General features: G+C 35.6%; 1 protein-coding gene across 4 annotated transcripts in view; it reads left to right on the top strand.

The window, feature by feature from the left end:
* IBTK (inhibitor of Bruton tyrosine kinase) overlaps nt 1–18102 on the top strand; it is a 97121-nt gene that overhangs the window by 11341 nt on the left and 67678 nt on the right. For all 4 annotated transcript variants that reach the window (XR_002784846.2, XM_010586535.3, XM_023544183.2 and 1 more), the window contains exons 3-10: nt 5091–5187; nt 6281–6405; nt 7546–7656; nt 9193–9363; nt 11085–11202; nt 11290–11470; nt 13166–13289; nt 15847–16024. Coding sequence is in view for 3 of the 4 variants with exons in the window: in XM_010586535.3 (XP_010584837.1) it covers nt 5091–5187; nt 6281–6405; nt 7546–7656; nt 9193–9363; nt 11085–11202; nt 11290–11470; nt 13166–13289; nt 15847–16024 (1105 nt within the window). In the remaining variant the exon portion in view is untranslated. The remainder of the gene's footprint in view (nt 1–5090; nt 5188–6280; nt 6406–7545; nt 7657–9192; nt 9364–11084; nt 11203–11289; nt 11471–13165; nt 13290–15846; nt 16025–18102) is intronic.

Here is an 18102-nt window from a genome sequence, read left to right as displayed (position 1 = left end):
CAGTTGTTCGAACAGGGCAAGGGATTACTGCATGGTTCAAAGTCAGGAAAGGTGTGTGTCAGGGTTGTGTCCTTTCGGCATACTTATTGAGTCTGTGTGCTGAGCAAATAGTCCAAGAAGCTGGACTATATGAAGAAGAATGGGGCATCAGGATTGGAGGAAAACTCATTAGCAACCTGCAATATGCAGATAACACAACCTTGCTTGCTGAAAGTGAAGAGGACTTGAAGTACCTACTGATGAAGATCAAAGATCACAGACTTCAGTACCGATGACACCTAAATGTAAAAATCCTCACAGCTGGACCAGTAAGCAACATCATGATAAATGGAGAAAAGATTGGAGATGTCAAGGATTTCGTTTTACTTGGATCCACAATCAACAGCCATGGAAGCAGCAGTCAAGAAATGAAACTACGCATTGCATTGGGCAAATCTACTGCAAAAGACTTTTTAAAAGTGTTTTAAAGCAAAGATGTCACTTTGAAGACTAAGGTGCACCTGACCACAGACGTGGTGTTTTCAATCGCCTCATATGCGTGTGAAAGCTGGACAGTGAATAAGGAAGACTGGAGAATTGATGCCTTTGAATTATGGTGTTGACGAATAACATCGAATATACCATGGACTGCCAGAAGAATAAACAAATCTGTCTTGGAAGAAGTACAGCTGGAATGCTCATTAGAGGCAAGCATAGCGAGACTTGGTCTCACATACTTTGGACATGTTATTTGGAGGGACAAGTCCCTGGAGAAGGACATCATGCTTGTTAAAGTAGAGGGTCAGTGAAAAAAGAGGAGGACCCTCAAGTAGATGGATTGACACAGCGGCTGCAAAAGTGGACTCAAGCATAACGACAATTGTGAGGATGGCCCAGGACTGGGCAGTGTTTTGTTCTGTTGTACATATGATTGCTATGAGTCGGAACCGACTGGTCGGCACCTGACAACAACAGGAATATTGCAAAGAACAAGACAGACGAGGTCCTTTCTTTGTTTGAGTTTTCATGATAGTGGGGGAAAATAGACCAAAACCAAATAATTGAATAAACAAATATGGAAGTGCGTGATAAATGTTGGTGTATTAGTGTTCTTTCTGCACACGACAGAAACCAACTATGGTAACATAAGCAGATGTTTAGAGGGCCGTCGGATATGCTACAGAAAAGAGAACTGTGTAAGGAATCAGAACAACTCAATTAACTGTCAAATTATAAACAATATGCAGCTCTTCAAACTAAAACAATCTAACTACTATCAAGAAGTGCAAACCGTTTTGCATGCTCCCTCATGCCTGGTTTCCACCGTCTACCAAGAATCAAGATTTCTGACAGCAAGCTTTCAATTGATTGGCCTTGGATTACATGTCCACCTCTTGCTTAAATTATATTTCTACCAAAGCTGTGTGCCAAAAGAAATTCTGGGTGCTATTATGAAGGGAGGATGGATGATGGAAGTCAAATGAAAAAAAAAAACAAATGACTGCTACTGTTGGTTATTGTTATGTAGTGTTAAGCTGTGGTATCATTCTTTTTCAGAATTTGGCCTGGGGAGATTTTTAAACAGAAAGATGATAAATATCTCTACTTAGAAGGTCTTAGACATATAACTCTAGAGCTGTTAAGCAGTATAATTTCCTGTTGCAGAATCAAAGATAAGCTGATTTCACAGTGTATATTGTAGATATTAAATGATACAACTTTTGGTAACTATAAATCATTTAAGAAGAACTGGACAAAAATTCTGACTTTTGTTCTAGAATAACTGATCTGAAATTTTGTTCCCTCAACCCCCTGGGAATAATTAGATAACAGGACCAGTTGTCTATTAAAACTGTTCTTAATTTTCCTAGTTTATGGTGTTAAAACCATGTTATTTTGAATATAAGAGCATGTGAATCATGCTGTTTCTCTAATAGGGCTTCTAGCTCCTGTATCGAAAAGTACTATCAAAGCTTGAAAGAAGAAGAGTAGAATACCTCCCTATTTTACCCCACTGGAAATTATGTGGTCTCAAGATACTTCTTTTGATCCTGACTTTCTTGGCAGTATATGGGCAGCAGTAGCAGAGAACTGTATTAAACTCATTCAGCTTAGCTCGTAACTAGTTTGGAATGATCAGTGCATCACATACTTGCCCTTCACCTCTTATTCCAATGACAGCTGTGGTGACCAGTTCCACACAGGCTTCTAGCAGCTTTATGTAGATGTAGTCTGCACCTTGCTGTAGGTGCGTACTGCATGCCTCTTGTTTTCTGTCCTGGGCTTGGCACTCATGCATGACCAACTGGAGAGGCTTGGCTAATGGATAATGGGAGCCGGTGGTAAATACTTCCCTCTTTTATCCCTTGTTTGGGCAATTATTGTTACATATTTCATGGGGCTATCAGAACATCCTGGCAGGATAATGCACCGTTCTCCTTAGTGGCCTAGTAGATAACACATCTTTGAATTAGTTTTTTTTCTTTCTTGATTTACCACCCCCCACCACCTCCGTCTCTTGCTACTGATTTCTAGCATGCAAATCTTTATCTTAGGCAAAGATTGCGGAAGACAGTCAAAATGTCCTGACAGACATTTCCAGTAGGATTACCAGTAGTTTGTAGTGCAATAAATAGATAACTGCCATCAAGGCACAACAGAATGAAATATTGCCCAGTCCTGTGTCATCCTCACAATCACTGACGTATTCGAGTACGTTGTGGTGATTCTTGTGCCAATCTTTCTCACTCTTGCCCTCAGTGGCCCTCTGGTTCACCAAACATTACATCCTCGTCTAGCGATTGATCCCTCCTGATGACATGTTCCAAGCAAGCGAGTTGAACAGTGCTCTGTTGTGATCCCTAAGATTTTCATTGCCTGATTTTCAGAAGCAGATCATTAGGCCTTTCTAGCTAGTCTCTTAGGCCGGTAGCTCTGCTGAAACCTGTTCACCATGGGTAACCCTGGTTGTATTTGAATTATTGCTGACATACCTTCCAGCATCATAGCAAGCCACCACAGTATGACACACTAACAGATGGGTAGTGGTTGTAGTAGAATAGTTGTCTAAAGTCTGTTTTTTATTGTATACCATTGGTATGAGATGCTCAGGCTTATAAGCCTCATGTGTTTTTAGGTGGTATTTAGTAAGATAATGAATTTACCTACTATTTTGGGGATGTTTGAAGAGTTGGTCTTTAAATAAATGGGATAGACTGTACCTTGGTCTACTATCTTTAGAGATTAAGGTAAACAGATTAAAAAGCATCAGAGCCCACCATATCTAGGGAGCTCTGAAGGCAAAAATTGTCCCAAGTCCTTTATGCAGTTGCCGCTGCTTAGGATGATTCAAATACATGTAGTCTTAACCTGGATCCAAACCCTGTGGGGCTGTTCTGCTCTGTCCTGTAGGGTCGCTATGAGTCGGAATTGACTCAACAGCAACGGGTTTGGTTTTTTTTTTGGTTTTACCTGGATCCAGTTGGTTTATATAAAATTTAGACCAAAATAATTAAACTGGCAAAATAAAGTCCCTAGGGATCTAAGCTTCTAGGATTTCTTTTGTCAAATTAATAGCTTGGAACATTCTGTCCTGGAATCTACCTTTCTTGCTCTTATAAAGATCAGCTTTAGGTCCTCCCACATGAGTTTATTCTTTTTTGAAAGAAGCGGGCAATGTATAATTTTAGTAAGATCTTAAATGATCACTTTTGATTTTCGTTTAACTGTTAGCTCACTAACTTGGATGTGTTTTGCTAATTGACAGCTTTGGGAAACCAGTTTCTCATTTTTCAATCCATCTGGAACACAGTGCAGTTGAAATTGGCCTTAGTTAATTAGAAATCCATTGTTTTGAGATTAAAAGGATGTTCTTTCTTATATAACCCAAAACAGAGTATTTCAGCATATCTCCCATTAGCGTTTAAGAACTTCCTGGTTCACCTCGGCCTCTGATTACCTAGGTGAATTGTGTGTGGACAGGTAGTGATGACTCACACTAGTTTAAATGGAGAAAAATCTAAGTACCTTGTTTTTACACAAATAATATGTGCTTTTTGTTTATTTGCCAACCATGCCCCCCCAACCCTAGGTATTTTCATTAGCCAGTTTGTTTTTTTTTTACATGTTGCAATAAAAAATTAGCATAGCACACTTAAGAAAGTAACTCATGGAATAATTGTTGAAAGTTTTATAATGTTTGATAGCAAACATAAAAGAGTAAAAGTTATTTTTGGAAAGGATTATATTTTATATTTTAAATACTGTAATGACGTAACAGAAACCCTGGTGGTGTAGTGGTTAAGTGCTATGGCTGCTAACCAAAGGGTGGCAGTTCACATCCACCAGGTGCTCCTTGGAAACTATGGGGCAGTTCTACTCTGTCCTGTAGGGTCTCTATGAGTCGGAATCAACTCGACAGCAATAGATTTTTAGGTTTAATGATGTAACAGTAATATGAATTGAACATTCCTTTTTGTCTACCCACTCCCCTATTAGATTTAAAAAAAGAAGCAAAATATGGTAATAGAGATGGAGTGCTAACTGCTGTAAGTGGGACAGAAAATGTTCCAATTCATGTTTGAGTCTGAATTGAGATAAAAGACTACAGGTTACTTTTTATTGCTGCTTAGAAACACACACATACATACACACTCACACAGACAAGTTCTCAGGTTTTTAGATAACGATCTAATTGTATGTGATTTTTAAGAGATTACAATTAAACAATGTTATAAAAAAGATTTAAAGTAGAAAGGTAAAATATATATATCATCCAAATGGAAATAAAAGAATATAATTGTCTTAATAATTGATATAATGGAATTCAAAGCAAAAGGGGCATAGATGATATCATATTTTTAAAGAGTAAACCCTAATATAAGTTCTGTTCTGCCATTGCCTTGAAATCTCTACAGCCTGGGTATTTGATTTTTCTTATTTGTGTGAGAAAAAATGTGCATAATCTTGAGAGATGATTATTATTAAGTGTTTATTTTTCTTTTTTTCTTTGTATTTATGGACTCAAGCATCTGATATTTTTGATATATAAGAATAAGAAATCACTGATTATAGGTAAACTGATGAAATAGCCTTTTTTTTTTTTTTTAAAGCATGGTGTTAGTCTGTATATCCAAGATAAAGAAGGTTTGTCAGCTTTGGATCTTGTAATGAAGGATAGACCAAGACATGTAGTATTCAAGAATACTGGTAAGAAAATTCCACAAATATATTCCATTAAGGTATACCTTAGAAAATTTTAATGAAACTATTCTTTTAAAAATATTTGAAGATTTATTTGGGGATATCTGTGAAGAACTTTTACTTTGGTTTGTCAGTTGATATTTTTGGTGTGATGTTCAGAACACTTATTTTGCATTTTTCAATCCATAGTTATGTCTGTAAGAGTAAAAATACAACTTAAAGTAGGAAGGCAGTTAGAATTGTAAGTGTTGTAAAGTAATTAATGTGCATCCAGAAAGTAACATCAGCATTTGAGGTAGAGGGAAAAAGAAATGGAAATGATTCATCTACCCACACATTCGGATTTCACTTATCCCTCCAGTTTGTTTCCCCATTGAGCTTTGGAGGTGGGAACTGAAGGAAAGGGAGAAGAGATTAAAATGGGTAGTTTATATCTAACTAGTGAGCCAGCTAGGTCAGAACACATTCTTCATTTTTTTTTCTACCTTGGACACCACATTTGCAGGCAACAGTTACAATTCCATTCGAGAGCTTTATTAGCGTTCCAAAATAAAAATAAAAATGAAAATTCATATCATAAACTTAGCCATACTTAGGCTTTATCCCCATTTAATGGGGTATTATAGTAGTCACTAGTGTAATTTTACATCTATCAAGAGAAAAATACTGAGAATTAATGTTTCTGTAGAAATAATAAGTAATGTTACATTTGTTTCATTTGCAACCTTCATATATATGGATTAACAACCTCTTACATTTAAAATAACCACATATATTATAATTTTCTTTGAAATTAAAGAGATATGGTGAGTGATGTTTTACTCATTTGGCTGCTAAAGAAACAAGGACGAATGCTAGATTGCTTATATTGACAGAGGTCTTTACTATGATTTTGATTTCCTGACTCCTGTTTTTAGGATTATATATTAATGGGTTCATGATTTAATTTAAGAGAGTCTTGGCATCATCTTTCTAAATATGGTAGTTAAATTAGTTCCTGTAAAGACTCATGGTTTTAGCTAAACTGATTAGTAAAGCGCATCTATAATTGAAATAAATTGATGTTTGTTTTAAAATATTAAACTGATTTTCACTTTAGATCCTACAGATGTCTATACCTGGGGAGATAATACAAACTTCACCCTGGGTCATGGAAGCCAGAATAGCAAACATCATCCAGAGTTGGTGGATCTGTTCTCCAGGAGTGGAGTTTATATCAAGCAGGTATTTTGAAGTACAACTGAATACTCTTAGAGATTAAAAGAACTTTTGTATTTGATACTTCAGCTTTTCATTTGGATTCTGTTAACTTTGTTGAAATAAGCGAACATTTTTTTTGAAGAAATTAAATCAATAGCACTTTGCCAAATTTTTAGATTTCTTAGCCTTAATGATATTTAGTCTGTGTAAAATACCCTAGAAGTGTGAAATGTTAGTGCAAGCAGTTGGAAGTTACTGTACATATATTAGTCCCTGGGTGGTGCAAATGGTTAACGAGCTCACTTGCTAACCAAAAGGTTGGTAGTTCAAACCCACCCGGTGGCTCTGAAGAAGAAAGGCCTGGCAAAGTTCTGTAAAGATTACAATCAAAAAAACCTTATGAAGCAGTTCTACTCTGTAATACACGGGGTCACTATGAGTCGGAATTGACTTGATGGCGATGGGTTTGGTGTTTTTGATCTTCTTGCAAGAGTATGTGAATACGTGTCTGTGTGGGTAAGGTGGAGAGGGTTTTAGGAAGGAGGCAGATAAGGAGAAAGGAGGGAAGAGAGAAAAACTTGAAAATAAGTATGAAATTATTTAAAGTCATATTAAAGGTGTACTATATTAGACCAAAAAAGAGATCTCCAAAAGACATAGACTGTATGTACACCTTTCCTCTTACCCTTGTGTATAATGACATTTTTCCAAATAATGATCTGAAGGCATTTCTGTTCTTCTTTGATAACACTGTTTGGTTATTGTTATTATCTTTGTGCTTCATATTGCACTTTGCTGAATTCTTGCTATTTGGGATTCCATGAAACTGGAAAGCAGCTGGCTACTACTTTATATAGTTGAAGACTTAAGATTTCCATTTTCCTTTGTTTAGTTCCTTCTGTGGGTAATAATACATGCCAAATTCCTCCTTTGTTCTTTTCCCATGTGTCACTGTTTATAAGCATACTTTTAAATTAAAGCACATATGTTTTAATTTTTTAGTACAGAAAACTTCAATCCTGTATCAAGTAGCGAGAATACCATTATGAATCCCCACGTATCCACCATTCAGTTTAAACAATAAGCAATATTCTGCTATTTTCCTTTTGTAAAATGAAGAACATTTCATTCAGAGAAGTTTAATATTTTTTTGTTTTTCCTTAGGTGGTGCTTTGTAAATTTCACTCAGTGTTTCTGTCTCAGAAAGGACAGGTTTATACCTGTGGTCATGGTCCTGGAGGACGTTTAGGACATGGAGATGAACAGACATGCTTGGTAACTGAAATGTCGTTATACAATTTAGATAGCTTCAGTAAAACTTTGGTGAACTGGAAGCTTTGGTGAAAATTTTTTCCACCAAATATAAGGAGAAAATACATGAATTGATACCAGGCTTTTTTTTTTTTCTTTAAATCTATTACTTTCATGATATATCATGTTCATATTAAGGATTTAGATAACATGCAAAATTCTAAAGCATCAAAGAAAAATTATACTATGGTTACACAAATATTAAGTCAGGAGAGTATATAAATAAACTTCAAAATATTTTGAGAGTTGAATTAAAGAGGGCAGATTAATTGTAGAACTTTTCCTGAAGCAGTACAGATTTTTATTTGCTTTAACTTCTCATTAAAGTATCTGTGGTCTAGTAATTGAGCCAATGTGTTCATTGTTCAATCACAAAATTGGTTCTTATGTTACTGAAACATAGTGCTAATTGGAAGAAGCTTAGTGATCATTAAAAAAGAAAAAAAAGTGATTATTACATACTAGAAAATTGACTCATTATATTTTTAAAGATAAGTTTTTTGTTTTGAGGGGACTACTGGTATATTTCTCATCTATTAAAGGGTACTTTAAAAAGGAGCAAGAGGTACAATGATAACAGCTTCCATTTATTGCGGGTGTATTATTTCCAGGCATTGTTCATGCTTTTCGTACATTATCGTTACCTTGACTTAAGCCTCACAATAGCCCTGTGAGGTGTAGGCATTATCATCTTCATTTTATACATGATGACAGTAGTAGCAATAGCAACACTCTTTGCCAGGGACTGTTGTAAATTACCAACTCTTTTACCCCTTAAGGAGCCTCGGTGGTGCAGTGATTAAAATGAACAACCGCTAACCAAAAGGTGGGTGGTTTGAAACCACCAGCAGCTCCACAGGACAAAGATGTGGCAGTCTGCTTCCGTAGAGATCTACAGTGTTGGAAACCCTATGCAGTTGCTATGAGTTGGAATCCACTTGATAGCAGTAGGTTTGGGTTTGGTTTTTAATCCGTACACCAACCCTGTGAAGTCTTCTATAGTCTAAAATACTACTGTTGTTTTGTTTCACAGATGCAGACAGGTAAGAAATTTGATTGAGATCAAATAGCTAATAAGTGGAAGAACTAAGATCTGAACCCACGACAGGTGGCTCAAAGGATATTATTTTTAGTTACTCAGTGAGGGGCTATATAGACTCCTGTTCCCCACCCGCCCCCCGCCAATACACCAATGAATACTTCAGCTAAAGAGTCACTTTTATTTATAACAAATTTGTGCTTCGTATATGGTAAGGGCTCGAAATCAGTTGTTGAATTATTTTATTGAAATGTCTTATTGGGGTTATATATTTTGGTCATAAACCAGTGTCCATATTTTTTTACTCGCCATCTGTCCCTTGCTGAAATACAGAGTTTACCTATAATGGATATAGCCATATGTATCATTTAATGTCATTTTGGATGTAGAATCATCAGATTCTATTTGTATTCCTATGTAAATGGTTAATATACTATGCTAAAGTTCATTTTACTTTATAGGTCCCCAGGCTTGTGGAAGGACTGAGTGGTCACAGTTGTTCTCAAGTGGCAGCTGCTAAGGATCATACTGTTGTATTAACTGAAGATGGGTGTGTTTATACATTTGGTCTGAATGTTTTTCATCAGTTAGGACTTATTCCCCCACCTCCAAGTTGTAATGTACCCAGACAGGTAAACTTCTCTTTTTTAAATAATAAGGTGATTATTTGTTGTAAAACTTATATGGACAGAATGATATTAAGTTATTGACAAAGCTGCATATATTTTACTTAATGCTATTTAAATTCATCTTCAGTGGTATATGTGTATTTTTGTTTTTCACAAAAGGAGAACTTTAGTGCAGATTAGTACTATAAGAATAGGAGAGAGAGTACTTGACAAGTTAGATACTAAAGTACCCTGGATTCCACTTTTAAGTATTCATAAGCAGAGGTGGACTAGGTTTGAATCTTAACAATTTTTGGGTCCTCCTTAAGAAAAATAATACAAAATTTTGAATACAGAGCGATCTCATGCAAATGAGGTATCCAGAAACCTAAGCATTTTTGGTTTTGTGGTTTCTGCCTCTGCACAGAAGTCATACCTGGCAAATTGATGTGCGGGCACATGGGTACAAAATCCACTACTCTGTTATACATTCTGTCTTTTATTTGCATAACGACCACCAGATGGCGCCCTTTCCCCAACTTCAGGGACCTAGTACAGAGAACCAGAACTGGTGTTCTAAATTAATGTTACTGCTCCTAACAAGTTACATTTCAGATGTTAAATTTCTTTACTTGTTCAATCCTTTGAATTTGAAATTGTCATCAGGTATACATTTTTTATTAGTAAGTATTTAAATTAATGTTGCTATTCTGGATGACTAACGGATCGGTAAGGAGCCCTGGTGGTAGGTACAGTGTTTAAGCAATTGGGCGCTAATCAAAAGGTTGGTGGTTCAAACCCACCAGCCACTCCATGAGTAAAAGATGTGACAGTCGCTTCTGTAAAGATTACAGCCTTGAAAACCTCATGGGACAGCTACTCTGTCGTGTAGAGTTGCTATGAGTCAGAGTCAGCTCGGTGGCGATGGGTTTAATGAATCAAAGAAATTATCCTAAAATAATTTGGGTTTGTCTCCAGTCTGTGGTTCGTCTTAGTAGATCCATTTTCTCTAACCGTCTAAGGAGTTTGTGAGCATTTAACTTTTGTAGACCTCTTCAAGAATGGCAAATAGGCTTTATTCTCAGTTTTACTTTCATTGTGTGACTACCTTGGGGCTTTGAATCTTAAACATTTTTGGGATCCTCCTTAAGAAAGGGTAGATATGGATGTGTCCAGTGGTTTTCCAATGGAGGCAGTTTGGCCCTCCCAAGGGCCATTTGGCAATGCCTGGAGACATTTTTGGTTGTCACAAATGGGTGGGAGGTACCTGACATTTTGGGTTGAGGCCAGGGATGTGGCGAAACATCCTGTGATGCGTAGGACAGCCACCTACAACAAAGAATCATCTGTGCTCAAATGTTCAATAGTGCCACTGTTGAGAAGCCCTGGGCAGGTCAGAATTTAAAAGTACTGGATTTTCTAATGAGTATGCCTGTTTTGCATATTGCTGGTTAGAAAAAAATAGCCAAAAGTGTAATGATTTGCTTTTTATAGCATGTAAATGTTCCACATGTTACAGCTGCTGAATGGAAATAGCTGCACTGAAATGTCTTGTGCCCTGACAAGGACTCAGTTCTTGGTGTGAGTGTGGAGATCTGTTAGTGACAACTGCCATTAGCACTGGAGGGGGGCACTGGCAGCAAGTATGCCATATGTTTGCTACCCTCATCTACTCAGTCTCTGCAAAATTGTACTAGATCGTGGATCGTATAATAAACTGCAGTCTTATTTATCTTTTTGAATAGATGCAGGCAAAATATCTGAAAGGGAAAACAATCATCGGAGTAGCAGCAGGCAGGTTTCATACAGTGCTTTGGACTAGAGAAGCTGTTTACACTATGGGACTGAATGGTGGACAGCTGGGTAAGAAATCTTTGCTGATAATATCTGAAAAATAAATTTGACTCCTAATACATATGTTTTGTAATATCTATTTGTGTAATTTTTTAGGTTATTTACTAGATCCCAATGGAGAAAAGTGTGTAACTGCTCCTCGTCAAGTTTCTGCCCTTCATCATAGGGATATCGGTCTGTCCTTAGTTGCTGCAAGTGATGGAGCCACAGTCTGTGTTACCACAAGGGGAGATATTTACTTACTTGCAGACTATCAGTGCAAGAAGATGGCTTCTAAGTATGTACATTTCTGTGAAAGAAACATAACTTTAGTATTAGTTCTCATTTCTTCCAGCAACTATCTGAATATCAACTTTATGCTATGCTTTATTGTAAATTATCAAACGGAGAAAATTAAATGTGGGGAAAGTCAGGATTTTTTTGCATTTGATGATTTTAGTCTTTGGCAAAGATCCAGTGAATATATGTGAAGGTTCTTTGTAAGCCATAAAACCAAGATTTTAGAATTATGTTTAGTGGTAGACTAGCAGTTGGTTAGCTAATCAAAGTCTGTTAAGGCAAGGAATCATAAACCTAAGATTTTAATTATGGATGGCTCTGCCAGTTGGAGTTCTCTGTCTTTTGTTCAGAAACTATACTCATAATGTATCACCTGTGATCTCATTTAGAGTGATTTAAGGAGCAAGTGTCTAATATAGGTATAGAATTTTGTATTTTAAGTAGGTATTTCCTCTTTTATAGTTGCTTCATCCATACCTGATTTGACAGCAAGTTTTTGGTACTCATAGTTAGTATGTCATTCCCAAGTATTCAACTTACCTATAGAAAACATTCTTTTCAAACTAATATTTCATTGGTTTATGTAATATTTATTTAAATTATGTAATTATAGTAATAAGTGCAAGTACAGAAATAGGTCTTTGAACAAATACAGCTGATTGCTGAAAAAGAGTATAGGTTAACTAGCACAAGCAGTCATGTAGGAGAATTCTAGAAGGTAGCCATCTAACTTCAAAGCAATTAGACATTTAAATTAAAATTTAACAAAATGTGTTTTTGTTAATGCAGGTAAGATTATAACTTCATGAACAGATCCCGTTCATGAAGTTAGCTTATGAGCAGAAAATGTAAAGCATTGATTTGTCACAACTTACCTTCTCTGTATAGCAGTTGGAGTTACTTTTGACATCAATTGTAGGTCAGATTTAGAAATATGAAACATGAAAATGTGAACATACAGGTTTCTTACGGCTAAGTAAATGGGTTTTTCCTGAGCATGAAGTGATTTGTGGGATGTCACGTTGTTTTATTAACATTCACAAAATTTGCCCTTGATAACATTAAATCACGTAAATGTATTATATCCAAGTTTTCATTAAGAAATTTCTTTTTGTTACTTATTAAGTTCCAGCATAGTAGCTTAATGAAGAATTTTTTAGCTTTTTTTTTTTAAACTTAAAAAATATTAAAGTTGTTCTTTGGAGTGTTGTTTTTAGATGTGTAGATAAAATGAAACGTGGCTAGTGGGTAAGTTATCATATTAGCAGTAGTGATGACTTTCACAGTAGCATATATATTTATGGTTGGCCATATTTGAAATTAAGCATTTCTATTTCATTTTGAAGTTTAAAATTTTTGTTTTCTGCTAAAATGCAAATATACTTAGCTTTTAGCCATGCCAGTTACTTAAACCCTAGAGTGAATGTGTGCATTAACAAGCAGGGCTTTTATTTTTATTTTTTGTGTATCTGTGTGAGTTGAGGCATTTGGGAGGGAAGGACTTGCACTGGAAGAAACAGCAGTATGTAAGAGAAAAGATACAGAAGAAGAGACTGCGGATACCAAAAACCAATTCTTCTCACTTTGTCTTTCACAGTAATCAGCTTAGATTATTGTTTGAATAGTCATTTGTTTAAAATTGAACATGTGTATTTTGGAAGCATATTAATTGAGCTTTTTTCCCCCCATTCAGACAACTAAACTTGAAAAAGGTTCTTGTTTCTGGAGGACGTATGGAATACAAGGTTGATCCTGAACATTTGGAAGAAAATGGGGGTCAAAAGATTTGCATTCTTGCAGTGGATGGAGCTGGAAGAGTGAGTATGTTTATGTAAAAATATGTTATGTGAAAGTGTAGTAATCTCAGTCTCAGTTGATAGCTGTAGGGGACCTGCTAACGTAAAAATGTATTGTCATGTTAGTGAAAATTCCCATTAACTTTGTTTCCCTATGTATTTTTGACGTCCAGTACTAATTAGTATGGAACTGGAATCCTGGTGGCGTAGCAGTTAAGAACTATAGCAGCTGACAAAAAGGTTGGCCATTCAAATCCACCAGACGCTCCTTGGAAACCCTTTGGGGCAGTTCTACTCTGTCCTATAGGGTCGCTATGATTTGGAGTCGACTTGATGACAACAGGCTTGTTTTCTTTTTTTAAAAAGATGGCATTTAATTAATATTGTATTTATTTTTCTTAAACTGTAGTTTAAAATTTCATTTATTACGCTTAAAATGGAAATAAGAGATTTTGATGAGTTATTTAACAAGTACACTGGTACAGAGCATTGATACTGAATTGCATAGATAAGAGTGATGTCATGCAACTATGCTTTGTAAAAGGAAAGGCTAAGTAGGCAACATTACAAATTCAATTTATAGTTGGAGAAATTTCTGCAGATTTAGTTTTATACACTTAACAAATGTACAGTTTTTAACTCTTGATGTTATATATAAAAGGGTTTTTTTTTTCCTAGACCACTGGTATATAACGAATTTTTATGTCTTTTAAGTAAATTAAGAAAAAAACCTAAAAATCGTTGCCATGGAGTCGATTCCAACTCCTGGTGACCCCATAGAACAGAGTAGAACTGCTTCATAGTGTTTCTGAGGAGCAGCTGGTGGATTCAAACTGCTCACCTTTTAGTTAGCAACCGAGCTCTTAACCACTGTGCCACCAGGGCTCCTTTTTAAATAGAGCTCTAATTTTAGTTCCCTGTGTAAACATATCAGTAAATTTCTCTAATAAGATTGTTAATTTAAAGATATGTGTTGTACTTTAGTAACAGTGAAGAAGTTATGCCCTATGACTGGAAGAACACAGATGACTTCCTGTTTTTTACCTATAAAGTAAAAATATACAATAGGAATATTTTCTGAGACTCATAATGCCTTGTAAATTTTGTCATTTTAAAAATGGAAGAATTAGTGGTAAAGCTCCACTTATGGATACATTATAGGCATAAGTTCACTGCAGCTGATAATTTTAATGCAATTAGGAACTACATTTAATAATTAGAGTTCTAATTTGTACTCTATTGTCTTGTAATAAAAGAAAACAGGCATGGGATTACATAAAAGAGTCAAATATAAAAAAACACATTGGCTTTGTGATATATTTTCACATCCAATAATTTTTGACATCCAGTACTAATTAATATGGAACTGGTATTTGAAAGAAAGTATAATGACCTTTTTTTTTTTTATGATGACCTTTAATTAATGTTGTACAGTATTTCTTTGTTAAACTGTAGTTTAAAGTTTCGTTTATTATGCTTAAAATGGAAATACGAGATTCTGATGAGTTATTTAACATGTACACTGAGTACTGATCAATGATACTGAATTGCATAGAATAGAGATATGTCATCCAACTATGCTTTGTAAAAGCAAAGGCTAAGTAGACAACATTATGAATTCAATTCATAGTTGGAAAAATTTCCCTAGATATAGTTTTATATACAACAAATGCACAGATTTTGACTGTGCATATAGCTTTATATTAATATGAATTAATATGGGTGTAGCTTATACTGTGGCTATTTCCCACAAAATTAGAGTCTTACTGTGAAAACCAAACTCTTGAGGAATCAGTTAATCAATAATTGTCTTCAGTGTATGTAACTTTGAGTGACCTTATCAGATGCCATTCTGTTCTTTAGTTTTTTTTAACTTGATTATGAGGGAATGAACTTTTAAAAATCAGCAGCATCAATATTTCAGATGAAATCTTAATTGGGATACCAATATATGAAACAGGTAAAAGAGTTGCTGCTCTGGATGAAGCTGGATGGGAAGCCCAGCACCCTGCCCCTCACCCTTCTCTCTATCCCTTAGCAATAGCACCTAAGCCATTTCCCAGAATACTGAGGTTTGAAGAACAGTTTGGAAACCACTGAACTCCATGACAGTTTTTCTGCCTCTGAGGTATTTAGTTATGTAGTTGACTTATACATACGTATTTTTTCTTGGGAGTAAAGTTTGGATTTTCACGGGGTGAGTTTCATTCTTCCTGAAAGCAGATGGCACTACAACAGAGTTTGAGATGTAAGTTTTAACTTCAAGGTTTTTGTTTTTCTTGAGCATTGGAGCAGATCTGTTTGCCTTGGACAAGTGATACTAAAAATTACTTCTTAAGAGGACTATCTTTGAAATAATTTTTAATGCTTCGTGTTTGGTTAATGTACTTTTCTGAAACACATGGTTCTTTAAAACCACCTTGACTTTTATAATACCCATCCTTTTCTGTGGAAGACTGAACATCGAAACATACTAATTAGAGCTTTTATTTTGAAGATACTATCTCTTGATTTTAGTATTTTTTTTGTTCAAATGCTGTATTGCTTTATATTCCAATGTAATTTGATTTCATTTTAGGTGTTTTGCTGGAGATCAGTTAGCAGTTCTCTGAAGCAGTGTCGATGGGCCTATCCACGCCAGGTCTTCATTTCTGATATTGCTTTAAATAGAAATGAAATTCTGTTTGTCACGCAAGACGGGGAAGGATTTAGAGGGAAATGGTTGGAAGAAAAAAGAAAGAGTTCTGAAAAGAAAGGTCAGTTACTGGATGTGGACGGCACATAAAAGTGCCTTTCAACTGAGCTTTAAAATTGACAAGAGTTAGATTTAATTGATAAGTATTATTAGATTTTATCTTTATTACTCTTCTTTTGATTTTGGTTTGAGTACATGCAGGCCATGCACATAGGAAATTCAGTTCACTTACGTCTCAGATTTTCAACCTTTATCTGTCTCAGTACATCATAAAGATGTGGTCCAGTCCCATCAGTAACAGTGGCTAATTCCTAGCTGTGGCTCTAGGGACAGGGAAATGTGTAGTTTAAAAAAACAAAAGCTCTTAGGTGATTTCTAGCTCCTTGTCCTCTTTCTCCCCACGTTGAGAATTGAGTGTCTGATTATTCTTTCTTTGTTTTTTACATACTTTTATATGCAAAATTAAAGATTTAAGAGATGTATCTTATGACTTAGAGAAGAAGGAGAGGAAGAACAGAGTTTTTATGGTGATTGAGAATTTTAAAAAGTGCAAGTAGTTTTATTAAATAATTGCTGAGTAATTGGAGGCAAGTTTTATTTCATTCCTTGGTGAATAAAAGGATAGCTTTAATTACAATGCTATCATTGAAAATAGAAGTTATTTATAACATAGCTCACTCTTATAATTATGTGATTATAAATTTAAACTTGTGGATTCTTTTTAACATAGGCTAGCAACTTTTTTCTTTCATCCATATTTAGCAATCTATTGGTTTTTCTTCCTGAATAACTAGAATTCATTTACTTCTTTCCATCCCCATTGTTGCCATCTCAGTTCAAACAGCATGCAAAAAATAAACCCAACCAAAAACCAGACCCATTACTGTCGAGTCGATTGCGACTGATAGCAACCCTGAAGTTCAGAGTAGAAATACCCCCACAGAGTTTCCAAAGAGTGCCTGGTGGATTTGAACTGTTGACCTTTTGGTTAACAGTTGTAGATCTTAACCACTAACTACACTAACAGGGTTTCCATGCAAAAAATAGATTTTCTTATTTCCACTCTTGTCCTTTTTGATTGATTCATTTTCAGCCAATTACCAGAATGAGGTTTTAGGATCTGATCCTAAGGCGTCCATGTTTAAAGGCTGTTTGATGGCTTCCTCCTTTCTTAAACATGACCTAGAAGGCCCCCTGCTCTGGCCCTTGTCTGTGTCTCTGAATTCATCTTGAGTTCCCTCCCTGTCACTAACCACTCTTCAGACACATTGGCTCTCTAAAGTTTTTCACACATATTGAGGTATAATTAATCCCAAGACCTTCCCTAACTTTTCATATCTCAGATTCATTTACATTTTATCAGGATGTCTTCAATGATCATTCAATCTACTCTGAGTTATGCTGTTTGACTTTTCATGTTCTCTTTGTATTTTCATCATTTTTGCTTGAATTATTTATCTTTGTGATTAATTTGTTTCATGCCTGTCTCCTACAGACAAGGGCTGTGATTGTTCCCCTATATCCTCAGCATTTGACATATTTCCTAAAACCTAGTACTCCCTCATTGTGTATCTGTTGAATGGATAAATCAGCAATTGTATGCTAAAAATATATATAGAAAATGTTTATAATTACTCTGAGAAGATTATAAATATGTTCTTCAAAATCATAAAGCTAGAAAGGAATGATTTTTGAATGATTGATTTCAATTGCCTGTTTATTTCTTTATAGATTTTTCAAGTTCACGAACATTTAAGGTATACTTACTGTGTGCCAGATATAGATTTTTTTTGTGTGTGCTTTAAGTGAAAGTTTACAAATCAAGTCAGTCTCTCATATAAAAATTTATATACAACTTGCTATATGCTCCTAATTGCTCTCCCCCTAATGAGACAGCACAGTCCTTCCCTCTACTCTCTCTTTTCGTGTCCATTCAGCCAGCTTCTGACCCCCCTCTGCCGTCTCATCTCCCCTCCAGACAGGAGATGCCAACATAGTCTCATGTGTCTACTTGATCCAAGATGCTTGTTCTTTACCAGTATTGTTTTCTATCCCGTTGTCCAGTCCAATCCCTGTCTGAAGAGTTGGCTTTGGGAATGGCTCCTGCCTTGGACTAACAGAGGTCTGGGGACCATGACC

Source organism: Loxodonta africana, chromosome 1 (genome assembly GCF_030014295.1).
Source record: "Loxodonta africana isolate mLoxAfr1 chromosome 1, mLoxAfr1.hap2, whole genome shotgun sequence".
In the NCBI taxonomy this organism is placed as follows: domain Eukaryota; kingdom Metazoa; phylum Chordata; class Mammalia; order Proboscidea; family Elephantidae; genus Loxodonta; species Loxodonta africana.
The sequence above is the reverse complement of the archived record's forward strand: the minus strand, read 5'-3'. Positions and strand labels throughout refer to the sequence as shown.